The 23,911-nt window shown below is 35.1% G+C and overlaps 2 protein-coding genes across 2 annotated transcripts; both read left to right on the top strand.

The window, feature by feature from the left end:
• Positions 1–27: 27 nt before the first annotated feature.
• capns1a (calpain, small subunit 1 a) lies at positions 28–9,168 on the top strand. The gene is made up of 11 exons (XM_051110827.1): positions 28–148; positions 857–931; positions 2,294–2,330; positions 3,408–3,500; positions 3,586–3,643; positions 3,730–3,794; positions 4,270–4,338; positions 4,591–4,669; positions 6,075–6,191; positions 8,476–8,534; positions 8,646–9,168. The coding sequence occupies exons 2-11, from the start codon at positions 885–887 to the stop codon at positions 8,670–8,672; spliced, it is 651 nt and encodes a 216-aa protein (XP_050966784.1). The 5' UTR covers positions 28–148; positions 857–884; the 3' UTR covers positions 8,673–9,168.
• Positions 9,169–9,460: 292 nt separating this feature from the next.
• On the top strand, positions 9,461–17,666 carry zgc:153990 (uncharacterized protein LOC768125 homolog). Its single transcript, XM_051111192.1, has 4 exons — positions 9,461–9,550; positions 11,719–11,887; positions 12,008–12,481; positions 14,718–17,666. The coding sequence occupies exons 2-4, from the start codon at positions 11,758–11,760 to the stop codon at positions 15,158–15,160; spliced, it is 1,047 nt and encodes a 348-aa protein (XP_050967149.1). The 5' UTR covers positions 9,461–9,550; positions 11,719–11,757; the 3' UTR covers positions 15,161–17,666.
• Positions 17,667–23,911: the final 6,245 nt, after the last annotated feature.

Genomic DNA, 23,911 nt, shown 5'->3' with positions numbered 1-23,911 from the left:
CGATGTTTGCGTGTCTTCCTTGTGGGGGTTGGTGTTTTCACTCAGGCGTTATGCCGTTTGCGTAACTTGTGGAATCTGCGTAGCCTGTCAGATGCACCGTACTGCCGTGTGACAAACGATAGTTTACATTACCTTCCGCTGCTAACTGGTGAGTTTAATCTTTCTACGCCCTTAACACACCATATTGCCATATTTACACATATAGTAGCAAAATAGTATGCGTTAAATTAATGTTACGTGCGATTGTTTAACTTGTAGTCATGTCGGATAACGTTAGCTGGTTTAGCCTGCTAGCATGTTCTACTCGCATCCAAATTTAGCTGAGCATCTATTAATATATAATTGCTTGATTTCCCACATTAATATATAAATGCTAACCATTTTTCAAAGAGGACTAACAAATACTGTTGTCAGGAGACGAAAACCGTTTGTCAGCAAGATAATTGTGCAGTATCGTTTGTTTTTAAAGCGGTCTGAAGAGTTGAAAACACCCCTGAATTACTCGTGAACTCTCAGTCTCTTGCAAACGGTTGTTTAGAGTATTTACATGCGAATTTATACATGCTTCGATTTGAAACTATGAGGGTTTTTTTCTTGCGGTTATTTATTGTGGGTGGTGCATGGATGCAGACATATTTGCAGTGGGTGTGTCCGCATTGTGTCAACACTCAGATGATTGACATTCACAAACACACTGTGTTCACATTTTTCTATTAACCTTTAACAAAAGTGACATTTAAGTGTTACTTGTGTTATTATGAATATTCTGTGTATTCGTTGATTATACACATATATACATATGAATACCTTTATGTGTTGTTTAACAATTCAGTTCTAGCTCTTTTCTTCCTTTCAGGAAGTGACTGAACCATTTGTGCCACGAGATGTTTCTAGTCCCGAAAATCCTTGGAGGCATTATTGATGCGATCAGGTGAGGCAGTATATTTCACTACATACTCACTCTCTTTATTCTGTATAAAAGACATTTTATATTATACTGCCATTTTAATTCAAAATTCAAGATTTTTATTTGTCACATACACAGTTATATGTAACCACATATATGTATAACCAACAGTGAAACGTAAGTCAGGTGTGCTCCATAGATTGTGACAATTTAGACAAGTAAATAGACAAAAAAAAAAAATCATTAAGATAAAGAAAAGAGACTGTGCAAATAAAACACAATAGAATTCAGTAATCTTAGAAAGAAACAAATATATCAAAATATTTAAATGCACAGGAATGTACAAGTGAGGTTGTACACAAATTCATGAGTGTTTTGTGGGATTGTACCTAAATCCTTCATAAAAGATATTAAGGACACTGGCTTGTATTGTTATCCTGACATTCCAGTGCTTTTTTGCTTCAAATCAAAGTTTGTACAATTGGGAATCATCTCAGAGCTTGTTGGTTTGGATCATTAGTTTACAAACTTTTAAACAAGAATTGTTTAAAATCCCTGAAAATCTCTAGAAAAAAAGGCTCTTTGGAAAATTAATGGTCACTGTTGCATTGAGCCCCATTTTGGCATCATTTCAGATACAGTTCGTGGAGTAACTTTTTTTATGTGAATGTGTACGGTTGTGTGTTTATTCTTTTGGGACTCATTTGAGAAGGAATATGCTCATGCACAGCTTCAGGGAGAAGCTGCATTAAAAAACTGTTTTGCCTCCAGTATCTTCTTATCGGAGAATTTAAGGATAAGTGTAAGTTAGGATCCCAATGTATGTACTGCTGTGGTATTGTTATATGTGAACCTGGACCACAAAACCAGTCATAAGAGTCAGTTTTTTGAAATTGAGATTTAACATAATCTGAAAGCAAAATAAATAAGCTTTCCATTGATGTATGGATTTATCCTATTGTTAGGATAAGACAATATTTGCCGAGATTTGAAAATCAGGAATCTGAGGGTGCAAAAAAATCTAATAATGAGAACAACGCCTTTTAAAGTTGTCCAAATGAAGTTCTTAGCAAAGCATATTACTAATCAAATTTTTTTTTTTTACGGTAGGAAATTTACAAAATGTCTTAATGAAACATGATCTTTACTATCCTAATGATTTTTGGCATAAAAGAAAAAAAAAACTTTTTTGACCCATAAAATGTATTTTTGGCTATTGCTACAAATATAACCGTGCTACTTAAGACTGGTTTTGTATTCCAGGGTCCCATGTGTTTGTTAATAAAATGGAAATACTAAACCAGAGTGTGCTTATATAGATGTGACTTCTTGTGTATGTGAAGCTGATATGAAACCATAATTATGCCTCCTTTGCTTTTTTCACAGCAATGTTGACCCCGGCCAGTTTGTGCCTTCAGATCCTGTGAGTAACAGCAGCTCTCAATATAATGTTATACATAAGCGTGTCGCCTGCTTGTTGTCAGTCATCTCTGATCTGTTTAAAAAAAAAGAGCAAATATAAATATAAATACTCGATATAAATATTTGTGCATAATTGGTGCATAATTTCTTTGATTTTTTTTTTTTTTTTTTTTTTTTTTTTTTGAAAAGTGAATAATTAATGGAATGGAATATAATTGTGGCACTCAGTAATAATTTGTTTAATTTAATACAATATAAATTTAAATTAATATAAATTAAAAAAATAAGATTTTTAATTTTTTTATAAATAACTAAGATTGATAAATGAATTGAAAAATCAATAAATCAATCAAGCAATCAATTATCAGCATGTAAATAAATAGATTAAAAATTCACATTCTGATAAATAATCCGTTAAAAATAATCTTTTAATAAAAAATGTAGATAAATAATTGAAAATACATGTCATTTAAAAATACGTAATACTAGGTATACAAGTTCACTAATTACCGAAATATGAATAATGCTTAAACAATGAAATAATTTTTTGATAAACCGATAACAGGTGAATAGGCAAATTGATAAAATGCATTTATGATCACTTTGTATTCACACATTGTTAATTTGGTTTATTATTGTAAATGTCTATAATAAATTTAATATTGTGTATGTAATTTGATTTTGTGTATATACATTTTTATACATTGTTTGAATGTTAAATTAAATAAAAATCTGTGATAAAGAAAACTGTTTATGCATATGTTAACTGCTTAATCTCTGTTGATTTATTGATTTATTAATTGATGTATGAAAACAAACTGGGCTAGAGAAATGCCTTCTAGAGATATCTAATTTAATGCCTTTTTATGTTTTAATAAATTAGGCACATTCTGTCCGTCATGTCACATTGAGAGTCAAAATGCTTAGTCAAAATATGAGTGATTGAGAGTTCTTGCAACATTAAGAATATTTGCATTAGGGATATGCTTATGAAGTTAGTGGATTTTTTTTAAGTGTGGAGAGAAAAAGAAATGTGTGCATTTGATATGCTTATACGATTGCTTATACCCCTCCCCAGCCCCCACCCCGCAGACCGCTGGCGTATGCCGAGGCCAATGAGTCTGCGGAAGAGCAGCAGTTCCGCAAAGTGTTCAAGCAGCTCGCTGGCGATGTGAGTATCAGACAAACAAATATTCATATATACACCAATACGTGCAATAACCACTGGCTATTGTAAACATTTCCTTTGGTTTCAGGACATGGAAGTAAGCCCCAATGAGCTGATGAATATCCTCAACAAAATCATCTCCAAACGTGAGTGGTATATGTGTGTATGTGTGTGGAACCTGATGTCTGCTGCTATATGATGCTGATATTCTCTGCCCTCTATGGTTTTGCAGATGGTGATCTGAAGACAGATGGCTTTACCATCGAGTCCTGTAGAAGTATGGTGGCTGTCATGGATGTATCCTGCCTCATTTGATCTCAACACTTGCTCTAATACAAACCAACAGAATGAAGTTTGCTGTTTTCACAGTCATTTTAGTAGAAAATCTATTACAATTCTGGTGAATACTGATAAGGCGAAAATGATTTTAATGGTGGATAACTTGTAATTGGCTGTACGATTTAAATAAAAAACATAAAATCAGTCATTTTAGATCAGAGGAGTCTAAGGGCCAGCGTCCTGCAGAAGAATGCCTAAAAATCTTCGGTCTGAAGACAAGTTTTAGATGCTACAAATGAATTTAGGCATCGCAATATAAAATAATGTACAGTTGGAAAGATAGATACTAATTTTGATTGATTGTTGGGTGAAATTAAATCTACTATAAAAGTGACAATAAGAGAAACTAACAAATTAATATCGACCTAATATCGACTGATGAGGCTGATGTTGAGATTGTTTGATGGTGTTTGATCTTAACACTGTGCTCCAGAGCGACAGCACAGGTAAACTGGGCTTCCATGAGTTTAAACATCTCTGGAACAACATCAAGAAATGGCAGGTGAGTAGAAGATGCAACAACACATCTGGAAGATTTGCCTTTGGGTTATCTTCAAATAAAGTTTTGATTACTAAGAATGTGTATTGTTAGTTGCTGTGTTTTGATCGATTCATATTGCTGAATGAAGATTTAAATGTTTTGCTATGCGTGTACAACAGAAACTGTATTAAGACTAAATAGATTAATGATAAGTGAGACTGTTAAAAAACATCAAGATAACCCAGCTAACATAATAATCTGTTTGTTTTATAGGGAGTTTATAAGACTTATGACAGGGATCGCTCAGGAACTATTGGAGCAGATGAGCTTCCAGGTGCCTTCAGAGCTGCAGGTAAACACCCATTGTGGATCACTTATCACAATCTGTAATGATGACATTAATATATCTCAATTACAGCATTTTTTAGGGGATCAGTATGTATATTTAAGATATAGAAGTCATATTATGATAGGTCTTGGACAATTTAAGTCCTATGCTGTGTCCAGTAAGAAATGGTCTCTGAACAATGCTGGTAATCAGTGTAGCTAGGTCCGCAGTTTTTCTGCGGAATTGGGCTGCTTTAACACTGCGAAAACATATATAACACTGTTTAAAACATGTATTTGCATGTTTTGTTTGTTTGTTTTGTTTTGTTTTTTTTAAACCAGGGGCTCCCTTCGAAACACGATTGGGCTAGTTTTGAGTAGCAATTGGGTGGGTTTTGTTGTGAAAACCTGGCAACGCTGCTGGAAATTCACGACTGACAGTATTTCTTGGCTGTCTATGCCATAGGCAATTTTTTTTTAAATTGATGCCACTTGATTAGAGAAAACAGAGAAAGAGCTGTGGTGTTATTTTTTTTGCCAAAGGAACTTTTAAAAGTCTGAAGACTTTAACTGACAAATAAACCAGGAGATCTGGGTAAAAGAAACATGGAGAAAGAATACACGTTGTTTGTTTACATATACTATGACATTGTAATAACACAAAGCTGATTAACAATTGGCAAACTTGTCCTTTAATATACAGTTAAACCAAAAAAGATTCAGACACCAGATATAATGAGAAGTTGGAGGAGAAAATGAAATGGAATTTTTCACCCTACCCTAATTTGTTTGAACTTTTTGAAAATTTTTTTTTTTTTTTAATTAGTGGGTGCGGGACACTGTAGTTCATTTATGTAAGTGAGGATAGCAAAATAAAGTAAACTGTGACATATTATACCCAACAATTCTTCATACAGTGGACTACCAGTAAAATTGATAAAAATTTAGGACCAAAAATTATTCAAACACTTTGACCTGACCATGTTTTGCCTAAGTATTTTTTCTTTAATAGCTAATGTGACCTTTTTACACCACAGACTGAACAAAATGAAGCATTGCTTGGTAATTGGTCAACAAGTATTGATAGTTGTGTAAATGTTGTTGTCAACAGTTGTCTGAATTTTTAGTTGATCCATTACATACTTTACTATCAGAGTTATCTGACATTATCAAGATAAATTTTAATTTTAAATTTGTTAGACACAGTTTACCTCTGTGTTGTTGTCATATTTTATTACCATTTTCTAAACTATAGCTGGTAATAAACTTGTGATAATGTGAGAAATGTTGAAGGTGTCTGAAATTTTGGTTTGACTGTATGTGTGTTGGTGTGATCACATACACATGAACTGTATGTTCAAAATCATATTCTAAATCATAATTCTGTCTCATTACATTAAATCATTTTCTTTCTCTTGTGCCTCTGACAGGTTTCCCATTGAATGATCAGCTTTTTCAGATGATTATTCGCAGGTATAGTGATGAGAGTGGAAACATGGACTTTGACAATTACATCGGCTGCCTTGTGAGACTTGATGCCATGTGCCGTAAGTTGATTCAAAAAAGTGTTAATAGAGGAAAAAAACATTGTTTTTGTTTATAGTTTTACATGTATGAATGGGTTTAATAGCTCTGAAGTATATAAAGTAGAGTGAGCAAAGGAAAGTTACATTTGCATTACATTGAATGTATACACTGGCTTGTTTTGTTTTTCTTAATCTAAAAGATGGTTTGTTTGCCATTTAATTAAATGACAGCTGCAATGCCAATTTAATGTTCACTCTTATGGTATGCAGACACTTTAAAGACTTTTAGATAAGATTTGTGCCCTTTAATCAGTGTCTGATTTGAAGCCATGTGCTAGTGTACTGCTCGAGTTGGATGATGACTCAGCTTACACACACAAGCACCACAAGTGTTTGTCCAATAAAATGCTTTCTAAAATGAGAATCCCCCTTCCCCCCAATGCCACATGTCTCTGACTAACAAATACTAAAACTGTCTGGTGTAACCTAAAGGCTATCGGAACATGTCAAAGCAAGAAAGAACACATTGTTTGTCAACCCGTTTTCGTGCATCTTTGAAGGATTAGTTCAGTTCCAGAATAAAAATGTCCTGATAATTTTCTCATCCCCATGTCATCCAAGATGTTCATGTTTTTCTTCAGTCGAAAAGAAATTAGGGTTTTTGAGGAAAACATTCCACGATTGTTCTCCATATAATGGATATATATTTTTTATTTTTTTTTAGAAAATGACTGATAGTTTCTCTTAAAAAGACCCTTATTCTTTTGCTGGGATTGTGTAGAGCCCGTTGAAGCTGCATTGAAACTGCAATTTGGACCTTCAACTAGGGCTGGGCGATAAAACGATAACGATATGTATCGCGATAGACACGTGATCGATATCAATAAAAATGTGTTCTATAAAACGTTCGATATTTTTTATTCTTCGTCGGAAGAAAACAGAGGTTGCGAAGCAAGCTTGGTTGCATTAACAAAGGCACTCGCTCTATAACCTAGCAACGTGGGAGTGACAAAATTATTAAATTAATATCTTGTATTGTAGAATGGACGCTCAGCACCGCCGAGAGTTTCGCGCCATCGTTAAAACGAAACCGAAAGTAAAACGCGCGCGCGCATTCAAAAGCAGTTTTAATACCCCACGTTTAGAGAGCGACTCCCCAATGTGCGCAAATTAGACTACATAACATATCTAGGCTGTAGGCTATAGGTTGTGTAGTTGTATTTAATGCAACCTTAATATTCATTTAGTGCTCCTAAATTTAGTTTTGGTGCTCCTAACTATTTGAAGTTGGGAACACCAGTGCTACCAAGTAAAAAAGTTAGTTTCGATCCCTGAACACAAGCAGCAGACCACCATGGAGAGGTACTCTGCATCAGTGCCTTATGACAAAGAATCTAAATGGTACAAAGATAAAACGGAGGCAGTGGCATATTTCTCTGTTTATATTTAACACTGCACTATTTTATTACACTTTCATTTATTACACAAGCATTTCTTATATTTTCTTTCATTTTGCACCTTAAATGTTAAGAGATAATTGTTAAGTGTTCATTGTGACTTTAGAATTGTTTACATTTTAATTATTTGAGTTTTCCATGGTTGTTGACATTTCTGTCTTAATAACTGGGGGGGGTTATGATCAGAGGAGGGTTAAGTTTAAAATAAAAATGTTGAAATGTAATATATTTTTCTCCTGTTCCTTATTTTAAATGGGTCATAAAAAATATCAATAATTATCGATATCGACCGATATGAAACGCTGATATCGTGATACAGTTTTCAGCCATATCGCCCAGCCCTACCTTCAACCTGTTAGCTCCCTTTGAAGTCCACTATATGTAGAAAAATCCTGGAATGTTTCCTCAAAAACCTTAATTTCTTTTTGACTGCAGAAAGAAAGACATAATGAACATTTTGGATGACATGGGGGAGAGTAAATTATCAGGAAATTATAATTCTGCAAGTGAACTAATCCTTTAAGAGCAGCTGTTGGGGAATTTAGGGGGGTTTTAGCAAATTTACTCAATTCAGTTACTTCTTGCTCCCCCTGCAGGCTATGGGGAACTTCAGCCATTTTGTTAATTCTTGGAGTATTTATATTAAAGAGATCAAAGTTATGCTGTCTAAAACTCCAGCAATTTTGGAATTAGATGTTTTTCAGCACATTTATAATAAATGATCATTAGGGAAAAAGAATGAATTAAAAGACTCCTTTATGCAATGTGTAAATAAATTTATACAGAATAAATGAAATTATTCTTGTCAGTAAGTGTTACAATTGATTCGTATCATATGTTGACTCCAGGTGCCTTCAAGACCCTTGACAAAGACAGTGATGGTACAATCAGGGTCAATGTTCAGGAGGTAAGAAAATTTTGACATCCTTTCATTACATTCTCTTTAAATTATCAAATATGCTGAGGATAAAATGTTCTGTATTATATAATTATAAAATAAACCTTTGTCTCTTCACAGTGGCTGCAGCTGACAATGTACTCTTGAGTGATGTGAAGGCCTGCAATCAATTCAGATGGAAACAATCAGTTCATTGCTTATGCAATGATGACTTTATGCTTTACACAGCTCCCTCTGTTGTTTCCCACACAGTATAGCACTAATTTCAGAAAAAAAACCAGCATGTAACTGGTCAACCACTGGGGTTATGTGGGTCACTTCCCTGTGCCATTTTCTTTCTCTATAACTTTTATGTTTACCAGTTTATTTTTTTTATTGTGTTTGGCTCAGTAGTAGCATTGTTCAACAGAAAACTTACCAAAGAAAGAACAGATACAGTAAATATGTCATAGAAAATTAATTAAAGACTCTAGGTGCAGTCACAAATATGCAAAACTGTGTTACATATTCATGTTGTCAGTTGGTGCCATTTTTGCATGAAGCCAAAGGGGGGGTATACGGGATAAAAACATTGCCATGAATTCATCATGAAAAACTGATGTCAAATGCAATTTTATATCAAATAAAAGTATAAAGTGATAAACTTGTCTGTTTTTCATCAGTTTATTAACTTGATTATCATTGATGCATGTTTTAATGCAGTAATATTTTACCAGTGTTTCTATATATTACATATCCGGCATAACTCCAAAAGCTATAAATAAAACAAACGTATTTATAAGAACGCGAAATTTCTAGCTAATGGACCATCGGCTTTAGCTACAGCTTGTGTGCTGTACCTGTTGGGGTAGTGCGCACCAGCGCCACTGATACAGGAGCGGTCAGAGCTGGTAACTGCACCCACCCGTCTACGCCACGGAAAACAGGCGAGCAAGTGCGCAGGCGCAACGCATACGCTGCTTTCTACGAAGTTTCTGGATATCTGGGCGCAACGCAAAATATTGATTACATTTGATCACCCCGAGGTATTTATACCACGCTTTTGCAGTCTTAAAGTACTTTTATATGCTTATGGCTTGTCAGGAGTTTACAAACTGAACGACAAAGTGACTGTAATCCCACATATCGTGTAAAATAGCTAGCTAGCTTAAATAGCTAGACAGTGGTAATACGAAAATGAGGGCGAAATGTCCTTCCGCATTCAAGCGTTTTGTTTCGTTATGATAAAAATGACGTTCTTTGTAGAAAAACATGAATTTTGTTTACTCGACAACAGTTGTGTGCTGCTTGGGGATGTTTGTGTTTGGTTTAATTCAGTTGCTTTACAACGACGCCGCTGCCTCTCGGCACAAAGACAGAACGCGTGATCGTAATGTCTGTGTATTTATGTAACTACAGTTGCAACTACACCTCGACGGAAACATGCGCTCCTTCGTTTACAGTGAGGGAGTGAATGAATGAAAGGGTCGGTGTGTTAGTTGCTCTTCCTTCCGGTACATTCATCATGTGTTACGATCATCTTGTAGTTGGGAATCAAATGAACTGTTGACGTTAAGAATTAATGTGAAATGTTTCGCTCTCAAGGTGACGCTGACGTTCACTGCGTGCTCACCTTACGGAGGGATACGGATCTTTAGTTTAGTTGTACGTGATTTATATACTCGCTAATTTATGAGACATGCGACAAAACATCTCAACTTTACATGCCATTAGTTTTTAAAATGATAACATTTCCATTTTGACATAAATCAGAAGTGGTCGCTTGAATGTCTGTATTACAGTAATTATAAATATAATAGTTGTAGATAAATAAAAGCAAAGTTAACGACTTTTCCTTTATTTTATTTTCTGTTTTGTTTTATCGTTTTATTAAGATATTTTTAGATTATTGCTTATATGTTCACTGTTATGTTGTGTCAATTTTGCAACTCAACAAATAGTACACCCGTCAAAAGTTTTTGAACAGTAAGATTTTTAATGTTTTTTTAAAAGAAGTCTTTTCTGCTTACCAAGCCTGCTTTTATTTAATCCAAAATACAGCAGAAGCAGTAATATTGTGAAATATTTTACTATTTAAAATAAATGCTTTCTAGTTGAATATATTTTAAAATGTAATGTCTTCCTGTGATCAAAGCTACATTTTCAGCATGACTCCAGTCTTAAGAAATCGTTCTATAATGCTGATTTGCTGTCCAAGAAACGTTTACTGTTATTATTATTATCAATATTTAAAACAGCTGAGTATTTTTCAGGATTCTTTGATGAATAGAAAGGTCCAAAGATCAGCATTTATCTGAAATAAAAAGATTTTGTAACATTGTACACTATATCATTCAAAAGCTTGCAGTCAGTATAATAGTTTTTTTCTTTTTGTAAAGAAATTATAGAAATGAATACTTTTATTTACCAAGGATGCTTTAAATTGATCAAAAGTGATGATAAAGACATTTATAATGTTACAGAAGATAATGTTTTGAACTTTCTATTCATCAAAGAAATCTGAAAAAATTCGACTCCGCTGTTTTCAACGTAATAATAAATAATAAATGTTTTTTGAGCAGCAAATCGGAATATTAGAATGATTTCTGAAGAATCATGTGACTGGAGTAATGATGCTAAAAGCTCAGCTTTGAAATCACAGGAATAAATTACATTTTAAAATATTTTTAAATACAAAACAGTTATTTCAAATAGTAAAAACATTTCAAAATTGTACTGTTTTTGCTGTACTTTGGATCAAATAAATGAAGGCTTGGTGAGCAGAAGAGACCTTTTTAAAAAACATAAAAAAACAAAAACTGTTCAGAAACTTTTGACTGGTAGTGTAATTCCTCTCATTTTAAGTAAGTTGAAACACAAGCAAATGGTTCTTGCGTTTAACCCTGTAAAGCTTGATATATGAAATAATAGTTTGGAAAATATTGTTTTAAAAATGAAATTGTTTATCAAACCTGTAGACAAAACAAAAAAGGACAAAACACCTTATTTTAATGCAGAGTCCCAGAGTGAGCAAAAATAAGCAGTTTGGCGCAGATGTTTTTTCATATTGTACAGTGCGGTTTGTAGAACTAATTGAAGGTCAGAGTTCTGTATAAACAAATAAGATTTAAAATAGTAACCTATTTTCTTGTTTATGAGAGCCAGTTGATTAGATTCAACAAGATTACTAATTGGTTTATTTTTTTAAACACAGCTTCCCCCTGGCTAGAGAGAGTGATATTCTGCTGTGAAGATGTCTGTGTCTTCGCTCTACCTCCAACAAGACAACATGGTGCGCTTCAAGAGGAGAAAGGCGCGTTTCTCCTTCAGTGAAGTGCACATCCTGCTGGATGAAGTGCGGAAGAACCGCCACATTGTTGTGGGTGAGTTTTACCTCAGTTTGACAAGCAAAATTTGCTGAGCAAGTTACCAATCTGTAATCAGCTAAAACCAATAAATGGTAAACAAAAAATGTTCCAATACTTTTCCGTGTCTGTGCACAGGTAAGTTTAACGCTGGCGTTCCCTCTGACGTGAAGCGCAGGAAATGGGCTGAGATCACGGCGCGTGTGAATGAGATTGGAGAGTGTGACAGAGAGATCATGGAGGTGATCAAGAAATGGTCCGACCTGAAATGCGACACGAAACGTAAAGTGGCTGCCCTGAAGACCGGTGCTTTGGTGTCCCAGCGATTGTCGCGGTCCAATATCGAACTGTCCCCGATGGAAGTCATTGTGGAATCCATCCTTGAACTCGACAAGAGACCGTGGGAAGCTACACAGCGGTCCAGATCTCGCAGTCACGGTGATGATCAAGAGGCTGTGTGTGAGGATGAGGAAGAGGAGGATGGAGGGTTTGTGGGAATGGGGTCCGTCAACAGTTCCCCAAGCAGAGGAATGGATGTGGGAGGAATGCCTGCTACTACAAGCGGATCTGGCGCTGCAAGTGAGATGCAGTATGACAGCTCCAAAACTGGAGGTAAACAAACTCAAAATAGCACTGCAGTTTCATTCACTGTCATCTGTTACCAGTAAAAGTTCACTTCACAAATTTTCAGTGCACTTTAAGTATTCACATATTTTGGTCTGATCTCAATAATGAACCATCAACCATGTTTTCAAAGCCTACATGCTCACGCTCATCAAGAATGTATTTATGTAATAAAAAATACAGTAAAACAGTAATATTATGAAATATTATTATTATTGCAATAGAACTATTTTCTATTTTAATACTTACAAATTTAATTTATTCCTGTGATGGCAAAGCAGAGTGATTTGGTGCTCAAGAAACATTGAAAAAAAGTTATACTTAATAACTTTCGGGATTCTTTGATAAATAGAAAGTTCCAAGAACAGCTTTTATTTAAAATAGAAATCTTTTGTAACATTATTTGTTTTACTGTCTCTTTTGATCAATTTAATGCATCCTTGCTTAAGAAAAGTATTCATTTCTTACAACAACAAAAAAAGGCCTCTGATAACAGTGTTTTTTTTTTTTTTTTCATTAAGTTGTAAATTGAATTTCTGTAAAAAGTTTGAATATTGCAAAACAATTTGCATATAAAGCAATGATTTCATCCCATCTGTTCAAAACAAAAAATCTCTTCTAGAGAAGTTGGCCTAAAAGGAAGTTGTAGCCCCTGGGGAAGCCACAGTTGCTTTTGATAAATGTAATAAATTACTTTTTTAAAGCGACCAGACAAAACTCTGATGAATGTCATGTTTGTTGGCAGATTCCATGTGTCTGACAGTAACAGCATGTCATACAGTTCTGGTTGGTAAATGTAACCAATCATTTTAATGACAGGCTATATATCCAGCATTACATACTTTTTTTTTGTTTGTGAACTAATTTAGTCACATAACTTGAGGTAAAGTCACATGACTTATTTGATTCACATTTTTCTCTATAAGCTCTATAAAAGCTTTATAAAAAGCTGTACTTACATTTATGTGTGTGTGTGTGTATATACAGTTGAGGTCAAAAGTTTACATACACCTTGCAGAATCTGCAAAATGTTATTTTACCAAAATAAGAGGGATCATACAAAATGCATGTTATTTTTTATTTAATAATAATGACCTGAATAACATATTTCATATAAAAGATGTTTACATATAGTCCACAAGAGAAAATAATAGTTGAATTTATAAAAATGACCCTGTTCAAAACTTTACATACACTTGATTTTTAATACTTTGTTGTTACCTGAATGATCCACAGCTGTGTTTTTTTGTTTAGTGATAGTTGTTCATGAGTCCCTTGTTTGTCCTGAACAGTTAAACTGCCTGCTGTTCTTCAGAAAAATCCCACAAAATATTTGAACCCTTTCCAACAACGACTGTATGATTGAGGCACTCATATGCAACTATTACAGAAGGTTCAAACACTTACTGATGCTCCAGAAGGAAACACAGTGCATTAAGAGCCAGGGATGAAAACTTGATCAGAATGAAGATGTGTACATTTTTCTTATTTTGCCTAAATATCATATTATTTTCATTTAGTACTGCCCTTCAGAAGCTACAGAAGATACTTACATGTTTCCCAGAAGACAAAATAAGTTCAATTTACCCTGATTTTTTCAAATTCTGAAAGTTTTCACTCACTGGCTCTTAATGCATCGTGTTTCCTTTTAAAGCATCAATGAGCGTTTGAACGTTCTGTAATAGTTGCATATGAGTCCCTCAGTTGTCCTCAGTGTGAAAAGATGGTTCTCAAAATCATGCAGTCATTGTTGGAAAGGGTTCAAATACACAAAAATGCTGAAAAACCAAATAATTTGTGGGACCTGAAGGACTTTTCTAAAGAACAGCAGATGGTTTAACTGTTCAGGACAAACAAGGGACTCATGAACAACTATCACTAAACAAAAAAAGTACAGCTGTGGATCATTCAGGTAACAACATAGTATTAAGACTCAAGTGTATGTAAATTTTGAATGGGGTCATTTTTATAAATTCAACTACTATTTTCTCTTGTGGACTATATGTAAACATCTTTTATGTGAAACATCTTATTCAGATCAGTATTAAATAAAAAATAACATGTATTTTGTATGATCCCTCTTTTTTTGGTAAAATAATTAACATTTTGCAGATTCTGGAAGGTGTATGTAAACTTTTGACCTCAACTGTATGCGTATCAAAGCCAAGTGATCATATGATGTATAACTGTTTTAAATAAATACTGTTTACATGTTTGCTCACAGATCCCGAATCCCACTTAGACTCAGATGAGGACAACCGTGACCTCTTTCCATCATCCTCTATGGCGTCAGTCACTAACTCGTACTCTGAGGAGGACGGAATTGCAACTAGAGGCACTACTGGACATGTTTCCTCCACAGCCACCGCAGCAACTAAAAGACCCTCGTCTTTCTCAGGGGTGGAGCCTGACAGTCCACGCGAGCAGTTAGTGCACAACGCAAGCCTTAGCGTGCAGGAGCAGCACACCACTAATGCTCTTCTGTCTACTGTCTCCCGTTCGCTTGAGCTCCTTGCAGAGTCAGTGCAGCAGCTAGCAGAGACTCAACAGGAGTTTGCACGAGAATCACTGCAGCTGCAGAGGGACACCGTGCAAGTGCTGCGAGATTTTGCTTCTGGCGCATTAACGATACTCCAAGAGAAGGTCAACGGCAAACCTGCATTGTGAAATTTGTGTTTAGCAATCAACGACCAACAAGCAACACAGTGTGTGACGCAGTGTTGATATGATACTGCAGCCAGGCTGCAAACATAGTGTGATACAGACACACACAGCTTCTCACTGGAACCTTGCTGACCAACAGAGGGCGCAGTGTCTGGATGTCAAAATACTGTTATTAAGTGCGGAGGAGATGCTTTTGTAGTTTTCAGAAATGCAAAGATTTGTCTCTAATGTCTGTTTATCAATAGAACAGACTTAGGGTTTTTGTTTTTAGTGAAGTGATCAACAAATGAGTGTAATCTCAAAGGGATTTTGTCATCTTCTACAACAAAATATTACTTTTTTTCTTCATTCATCACGTTGTCACACAGAAATTGTTGAGGTTAACCTGTTGCGGGAAGATTCACAGGACCTACTTTTAAAATTCGACTCATTTATGAATTTCATGTAACTTATGTCAACGAGTTAAAGGGACAGTACACCCCAAAATGAAAATTCTGTCATCATTTTCTCACTCTCATATATATATCGTTCTACACATATATGACTTACTTTCTTCTGTGGAACACAAAAGAAGATATTTCGAAGAATGTTGGTAACCAAACAGTTTTGGTGACCATTGATTTACATTGAGACATTTCTGATGACAGACAAAGAATTACAAATCATTGTTTAAAAAAAATACTGTAATCAGTCATGATGATCTCTAGGTTGTTATGAGAATGACTTTATCATCCTGATGCTGTTGCAAGGAGTGTATTTTATTAACTCACAAACGTGTTTTCACGACGCGTTGTCAATCGGCCATATTGGCAGTCCTGAACGTAAACAATGCCACTGAACCGAACTAAACTTTGCATATTGCTGCTGAAAATGGTTGGTTATTGTCATGTTTTGGGCTGTACTAATCAGTCGGACAGGGAAAAACATTTGGAGTACTATAGACTGCTAAAAGTTATAACAAATCAGCTAGAAGAGTGCAGAAAAACTGTCTGAGGAACAAAAAGTGTTTGTGGTTGGCTAAAATGAACCAGGATTTCCAGGGCAAGAATTTTGATAACATTCGTGTCTGTTCTTATTATTTCCGGTCAGGTAGGTGAAATATTAGGCTAATGTTTTAGTAAAAACTGCCCGTACGTATCTACCACCTATTAACTTTAGTTTGTCAAAATATTGCACCCTTTCCTGCTTACTAAGCCCTTCTTTATGTGATCTAGCAACTTCCACATGTTCTTTCAGTGGTTTAGACAGTAACAACATATTCAGTAGAACATTAACCCTGCATTCCTTGCTGTTGTTTACATCTGCGTATCTCCAATGTGGCCTATTTATTACAACTCTGTGAGAGGCGATGCTTCTGTGAATTTGACGTTCTTAACATTCACAGACAGGAAACATTACATATACACTATATGCAGTCACATTTAATTGGTGTTTAAAAACAATTTAAACTTTTTTTTAAAACAGTGTAAAGGTTTAAGGCATTTGGATCTTATTAAAACATGTCTCATATTTTGTCTTGTAGGACATTCTTTTCCAGTAAACCTTTCTAAATTATGTTTTTCCTATGCCTGTGTTTGTTGATTTAAGGAAGTGGGACAAATGTACATCAGGAACTGAATTTCATATTTCAGTCTGTTAATGCTGTTGTCACTAGAGGGCAGTGTGTCTTTTCATTTACACACAAAATCGTCCTCAAATGATTATTTTTCTGCACGCGTTTCTTCAAAGTCATTTGGTTTTCCAGCAGTGTGAGTTTTTGTGTGTGTGTGTATGGTTTCTGAATGAAATCAGCTCCATAAGTGTGCCAGATATTTCAATAAATTTTAATTAAAAGTTTGAATTAAAAGTTTAGTGTGTATTTTAAGATCAAACGTACGTTTGTGTCTATACTTGTATTGAAATACTGACATTGACACTTCTCACTAGAAGTTTTAGACAGGAGTAAAGGAGAAGTGATTAGAAATCGAGCATTGTTCTCCAGCTCTCCAGGGCTCAAGAGCTCTGCTTAAACAGCTGCTGCGGGTTGTGTGTGTGTGTGTGTGTGTGTTTCTAATGGTGAGTGGTGTTGGGCGTGTGTGTGCTGATGTAGGGCTGTGGTTGAGAATGCTTTGAGTGTGTGTAAGACGGCAGCTGGTAGCCCTATTGTGTGGATAGAGACCTCTGCTGAAAAAAAAAAGTACTGTATTGTGTCTGTCTGCAGATTGTGAATATGTCTGTATAATGTACCGGTCATTTATCACATAAACCATCTATAATGGGTAGCACACCGGATACACAATAATAGGTTTTGTTTTCGGTTTAGGTTACATTAAACTGCTGTTTTCTGACATTTGGTTCTTTTAAAACAGGTTTATTTCTACTGCTTTTATTTTAAGTTATTAGGCAAATAGATTAAGATAACTTAGGTAACTTGTTTACTTGTTGAAGTTTGTAACTTTAAACTTTCAGGTCCATGTTAAAGCTGTTTTTTAAACCTTTTTTGTTCAAGGCAAACAAACAATGAAAGACAGTTTTCCAACTGTTTTTGGGATTTTTGCGTATGCACATTACAAGTCAAAAGTTTTTGAACAGTTAGATTTTTAATGTTTTTTTTTAAAAGAAGTCTCTTCTGCTCACCAAGCCTGCATTTATTTGATCTGAAATACAGCAAAAGCAGTAATATTGTAAATTTGTGTACTATTTAAATGAACTGTTTTCTATTTGAATCTATTTGCATCATTACTCCAGTCTTCAGTGTCACATGATCCTTCAGAAATCAATCTGATATGCTGATTTGCTGTTCAATAAATATTTTTTATTATTATCAATATTTAAAACAGTTGAGTAATTTTTTTTCAGGATTCTTTGATGAATAGAAAGATCCAAATATCAGCATTTATCTGAGAATATTAGAATATTAGATTTCTGAAGGATCATGTGACTGGAGTAATGATGCTAAAAATTCAGCTTTAAAATCACGGGAATAAGTTACATTTTAAAAGATATTCAAATAGAAAACAGTTATTTTTTGCTGTACTTTGGATCAAATAAACGCAGGCTTGGTGAGCAGATTTCTTTAGAAAACATTAAAAATCTTACTGTTCAAAAACTTTTGACTGGAAGTGTATAAGAGTTTTTAAAGACATTTATTCAGCAAGACATGAAATTGATCTGAAGTGAGAGTAAAGACATTTAAATTGTTACAAAAGATTTGTATTTTAAATAAACACAGTTCTTTTGAACTTTTATTAATCAGAGAATCCTGAAACATTATCATGTTTCCACAAAAAAAAAAAAGAGCACAACTGTTTTCAAACAACAAAAATGGTTATTAGGCAGCAAGTCAGTATATTTTTCTGAGGTTAGAAAACAGTTTTTTCACAATATAACTGATACTACTGTATTTTTGATCAAATAACTGCAGCCTTGGTGAATAGATTTTCAAAAACAAAAAATCTTGCTGACCCCAAATGTTAGCGTACGTATGTTTCGTCGTGATTTCTCCGTCAAACCTGCCACACATCAGCTGCCATCTGGAACAAAAGAGGCGGACTGTGAAGCAACTGCGGATAGATTTATCGATCCTTCTTTTTTTCAAGTACATCTCTGTCTTTCCTCCCCTTCTTCTGTTGGCCTGCTGACCTCTTCACCTTTTCTTCTTTCTCTTTCACCCCTGCTGATTTTCCTGCCCTCTCTTTTATCCTACATCTGTCACTTTGGGTTCTCTAATAACCCAACGCTACCTCTGCTGTGAGGCCCTCTTTTCCTCCTCAGAGGTTCAGAGCTTCACGGTGGGGCCCATGTCATTCCAGCCTATTCAACTGCATGAGCCAGTCGTGTGGCTGTGTAGCTGCGGTGTGTGCACTGCACCTGTTCTGACATGTAATGTCTAACACATATTAATATTAATGTTTTACACTTTCACCTAGGTTCGTGTGTTTTTGTTGTTGTTGTGAGACTCTAAAATTAGTAAATTATGGGTTTTTTTTATTTTTGTTTTAGTTAGCTAATTAGAATTTCTTTTTCATAGTCACAGATGTCTATTAAGAAAACGTACCAGGATTTTTAAATAAAAATCACCCATGAGCACTCACACTGACCTCAAGAACACTGCTCTGTCTTAATGTGTTTTCAACAGTGTGCTTGTCTGAATATACCAGATCTGTTTCTGTGAGATTATTTTTGCTTGAACGTAGCAGCTGCACATACATAAAACCCACAGCAGCTCAGATCCTACGCACATTTACATAGTTTGATCATCGGGCAAAGGTCAGTACTTCCCTCAAGGCCAGCAGATTTTGTACGCGTGTGTATGTGCATGTGTGTGTGTGTGTGTGTGTGAAAGGACTGGTCTGTTGTCCCAAAGGGCTCAAGGCCCAACAGATGCAGTCAGGGAGTGTGTGTCCTCAGGATGCTGGTCCAGTGTGGGTCACTAATGTAGGCAGATGAACTATGTGTGTGTGTGTCTCCTATGGGAGCTGGTCTCCAGGGTGAGCAGATGTCATGACGTGTGTGGAAATCCTGGGTCGGGTGTCATCTAAAGGCTCGAAAGAGGATATGGCGATGTAAGTGAATGAATGTGTGAAGTTGTACGTGTGTGTAGTCAGATATCTCAAGTCTGAGGATTGTGAATGGGCATCTCTGTATGTGAATGAATGCGCAAGTTTGTTTATGAACTGGTTTTCAGTCCTATTATTTTTAAATCATCAGTGAAATCATTTTAATTGGACATGATGGTGTTTGAGGTACTGGACAGGAATGCTAAAAATGACTGAGAGGAAAGTCTATGTGCCTTTTTGCAGGCCTGCTGCACATATGTGATATTTGTGGTGTCTGGATGTGGGTTCATGAATATGGATATATGCATGTGGAGTGAAGGGTGTTGTGGGGTTCCCATGCTCCTGCCACGCTTGTGTCCCACCTCAAGGGACCACCATCCCCCAACACCCACATTACAGGACACATCAGTCATTGCCCATCTGCACCACACAGACAATGAGTCAACACACACACACAAGCAATAATTTAATGCAAACACATATACAAACACACAATCATTCTCTTACTAAGATAATGAGATTAACAGATGCCTTATTAGATGAATAGGAATAATTGTGTAAATTAAAATGCATCCACTTTAGGATTTTCTGATTTTGATTAATTTTGATTAACCTATCATTGGCTCTTGAGACATGAACAAAACCCACAATGATAACAGCAACATTTCCATGTTGAAAATAATCAGAAATATTCACTAAAATGTTCTTAACACAAATTTACCATTTCATTTGATTTCTGATTATTTTATCAGAATAATGAGATTATCACACACTATCCCTAAAACCACCTGTCCTCAGATTATAAACACTGTTAACACAGAAACATAATGATGTAATCACTCAAAAACACATAAAATAGCACTTAATTTCAATATTTACTCTCCATATCCAGCCACAGCTTACCCAAAACCAAAAATTTTGTCATTAATTACTCACCCTCATGTCGTTCCAAACCTGTAAGACCTTCGTTCATCTTCAGAACACAAATTAAGATATTTTTGATGAAATCCAAAAGCTGATTCTGCATAGACAGCAGCGGTACTGCCACGTTCAACCCGAGTTACCATCTTCCACCATTATCGAGAGTACCACAACACATATATGTGATGCTGCTGACGTAGAACATGAACGCGCTGCACCTTGTTTACAAGCAGAGGAAAGCACACGCATGCATCATGGTACTCTCCATAATGGTGGTAAATGGTAACTTGGGGGAGAAGAATTGTTGAATAAAGTCAATATTTTTCTCTTTGTTTTTTGCACACAAAATGTATTCTTGTAGCTTCATAACATTACGGTTGAACTACCTTTATGGGCCTTGAATGTGGTAGTTGTGTTACTGTCTATGCAGGGTCAGAAAGACATTGGATTTCATCAAAAATATCTTAAAGGAGAAGTCCACTTCCAAAACAAGGATTCAAATATAATGTACACACCCCCTTATCATCCAAGATTTTCATGTCTTTCTTTCTTCAGTCGTAAAGAAATTGTTTTTTGAGGGAAACATTTCAGCATTTTTCTCCATATAATGGACTGATATGGTGCCCCGATTTTGAACTTCCAAAATGTAGTTTAAATGTGGCTTCGAACGATCACAAATGTGGTTGTAAACGATCCCAGCCGAGGAAGACGGGTCTTATCTAGCCTTAAGGTTATTTTCATTAAAAAAAATACAATTTAAATACTCAAACGCTCACCTTGCCTTGCTCTGCTTGAACTCAAGACAGTTAGGGTATGTCGAAAAACTCCAATCGTATTTTCTCCCTCAACTTAAAAAATTATTTCAAAATCATCCTACATCGCTGCAGAAGTACTGACACAGTCTATGCAAAGTCAACATGCAAAGAAGATCAAACACCCTTAACAAAAAACAACTTAAAACAACGATATAGGTCAATTTCGAAGTTGAGGGAGAACATGAGATGGGAGTTTTTCAACATACCCTAACTGCCATGAACCGGAAAAAAACAGTCCAGGCAGAGTAAGACAAGACAAGCTTTTGACATTGAAAATATTTAAATTGTATTATTTTTATTAAAATAACTGATTGTTATGCTAGATAAGACCCTTCTTCCTCGGATGGGATCCTTTACAATTGCATTTGGGATTGTTTGAAGCTGCATTTAAACTGCATTTTGGAAGTTTAAAATCGGGGCACCATATCAGTCCATTATATGGAGAAAAATGCTGAAATGTTTTACTCAAAAAAATTTTTCTTTACGACTGAAGAAAGAAAGACATGAACATCTTGGATGACAAGGGGGTGGATGACAAAACATACATTATATGTGAATCCTTGTTTTGGAAGTGAACTTTTTAAATTTTGCATTCTGTAGATGAATGAATGTCCTTCAGGTTTGGAACAACATGAGGGTAAATAATTAATGATAGAATTTTCATTTTTGGGTAAACTAACCCTTTAAGTTTCCTTAAACTATGGAAAACATATCTCTTGGTTTTATTAGTGAAATGTTATCAGTATTTTCTATACAACACTGCACCACAATACCTTTAGTAAAATATGCACAATTTATTATTATTATTATTATTATTATTATTATTACCTTCAAATTCAGGTAATATCATAGTTGGTCTATGTCCGGACTCCATTAAAGAGATGATTCACCCATGACTGAAAATTCTGTTTATTCATATCATTTACTCAGCCTGATGTCAGCCTAATCGTGTACAGTCTTCTGCTGAACACAAAAGAAAATATTTTAAAGAATGCTGCAAACCAAACAGCTTTGGTGACCACTAACTTCAATTGTATGGACAAAAAACACTGAGGCATTTCCCAAATATCTTCTTTCATGTTCAACAAAAAAAGACATACAGTTTGAAACAACATATGTCAATTATTACAGAGTTTTCTTTTTTTGGGGTGTCAATTGTCTCTTTAAGAAACAACAATTGTCTCTAAGAAAACAGTTGGAATAGTGTCTTTAAACTGTAACAATTAAAAAAATCTTAATTTCCACTCTTTTCTAAAGAAAGTGTTTTTCCTGTTTTATTGACTTGTTTACCCTCTTCAGCTAAGCACCTTTGAAAGCTACATTGAGATTCTCTTTTTGGATAAGTGCTTCTTCTTCTCTCATCTGTGCAGATGTCAGGGGTCTCAAAAGCCTAAATCCTGCTACCAGTCTTTAGCCCAGACCATGTGTCAATTGCTTTCAACTCAACCTTAACCTGCAAAGCTTTTGTTTAAGGATTAAACAACCTTGCACGGCATAGTCACAACCGTTTCTGTTTCAATTCTTTCTTACTGCAGTTGTTTTACTTTTATAGCTGCACATTATGTGGATGGGATAGGTAAAAAATCCTGAACTTTACTTGTCGACTACAGCACTTTTATCATACACTCTTAAAAAATAAAGTTTCTTTATTGGCATTGATGGTTTCATGAAGAACCTTGCACATCCATGAAACCTTTCAAATGCAGAAAAGTTTCTTTATAGTTGAAAAACATTCTTTAGATTTTTAAAATGTTCTTCAAAGTGCTTCTTTTAAGAACTATTCGCTGAAAGATTATTTGGGGAACCAAAAATGGTTCTTCTATGGCATCACTGCAAAAACAACCTAATTAGAACATTTACTTTTAAAGAGTCTTTGCTCATGGACAACATCTTGAGGTTAAAGTCTAAAATTCAGGCCATCATGAACCTAAAGACCTTTATAATGAAAACCTTTGTTGTATCGTGTGAAACATCACTGATCATTGTATTAACAGTGTATTTTTGATCTCAAACTTACCTTAAATCACCCAAAAATAAAAATTCTGTCATTAATTACAATGTCATTCCAAACCTGTAAGACTTTTGTTTATAAAATTGCGGTTGAACCATTGATGTCACATGGACTATTTTGTTGACATTCTTGGTACATTTTTGGGCCTTGAACGTGGTAGGACCCTTGCTGTCTATGGAGGGCCAGAAAGTTCAAGGATTTCATCAAAAATATCTTAATTTGTGTTCCGAAGACAAACAAAGGTCTTGCGTGTTTGGAATGAAATGAGGGTGAGTAGGCCTAATTAATAACAGGGTGAACTATCACTTTAACTCATTTCAGCCCTTTCACAACAACAAGGTTTATCTCTACCAACACATTTGATACAACACAGTGTGTTGTAAAATAGGGTTTTGTCCCCAGCATCAACTTTTTCAAGCATATAATCATATTAGTAGTTGAATAACGTGATTTTGTTTGCTTACAGTAT

The sequence above is a fragment of the Labeo rohita genome, chromosome 5, assembly GCF_022985175.1.
Source record: "Labeo rohita strain BAU-BD-2019 chromosome 5, IGBB_LRoh.1.0, whole genome shotgun sequence".
In the NCBI taxonomy this organism is placed as follows: Eukaryota; Metazoa; Chordata; class Actinopteri; order Cypriniformes; family Cyprinidae; genus Labeo; species Labeo rohita.
The sequence above is the reverse complement of the archived record's forward strand: the minus strand, read 5'-3'. Positions and strand labels throughout refer to the sequence as shown.

Bases quoted from the DNA above. Each gene is read 5' to 3' on its own strand.
- capns1a (XM_051110827.1), top strand. From the start codon at position 885: ATGTTTCTAGTCCCGAAAATCCTTGGAGGCATTATTGATGCGATCAG. The intron at 3,501-3,585 runs GTGAGTATCAGA...CTTTGGTTTCAG, and splicing joins TCAAGCAGCTCGCTGGCGAT to GACATGGAAGTAAGCCCCAA. The intron at 3,644-3,729 runs GTGAGTGGTATA...ATGGTTTTGCAG, and splicing joins CAACAAAATCATCTCCAAAC to ATGGTGATCTGAAGACAGAT.
- zgc:153990 (XM_051111192.1), top strand. From the start codon at position 11,758: ATGTCTGTGTCTTCGCTCTACCTCCAACAAGACAACATGGTGCGCTTC. The intron at 11,888-12,007 runs GTGAGTTTTACC...GTCTGTGCACAG, and splicing joins GAACCGCCACATTGTTGTGG to GTAAGTTTAACGCTGGCGTT. The intron at 12,482-14,717 runs GTAAACAAACTC...GTTTGCTCACAG, and splicing joins TGACAGCTCCAAAACTGGAG to ATCCCGAATCCCACTTAGAC.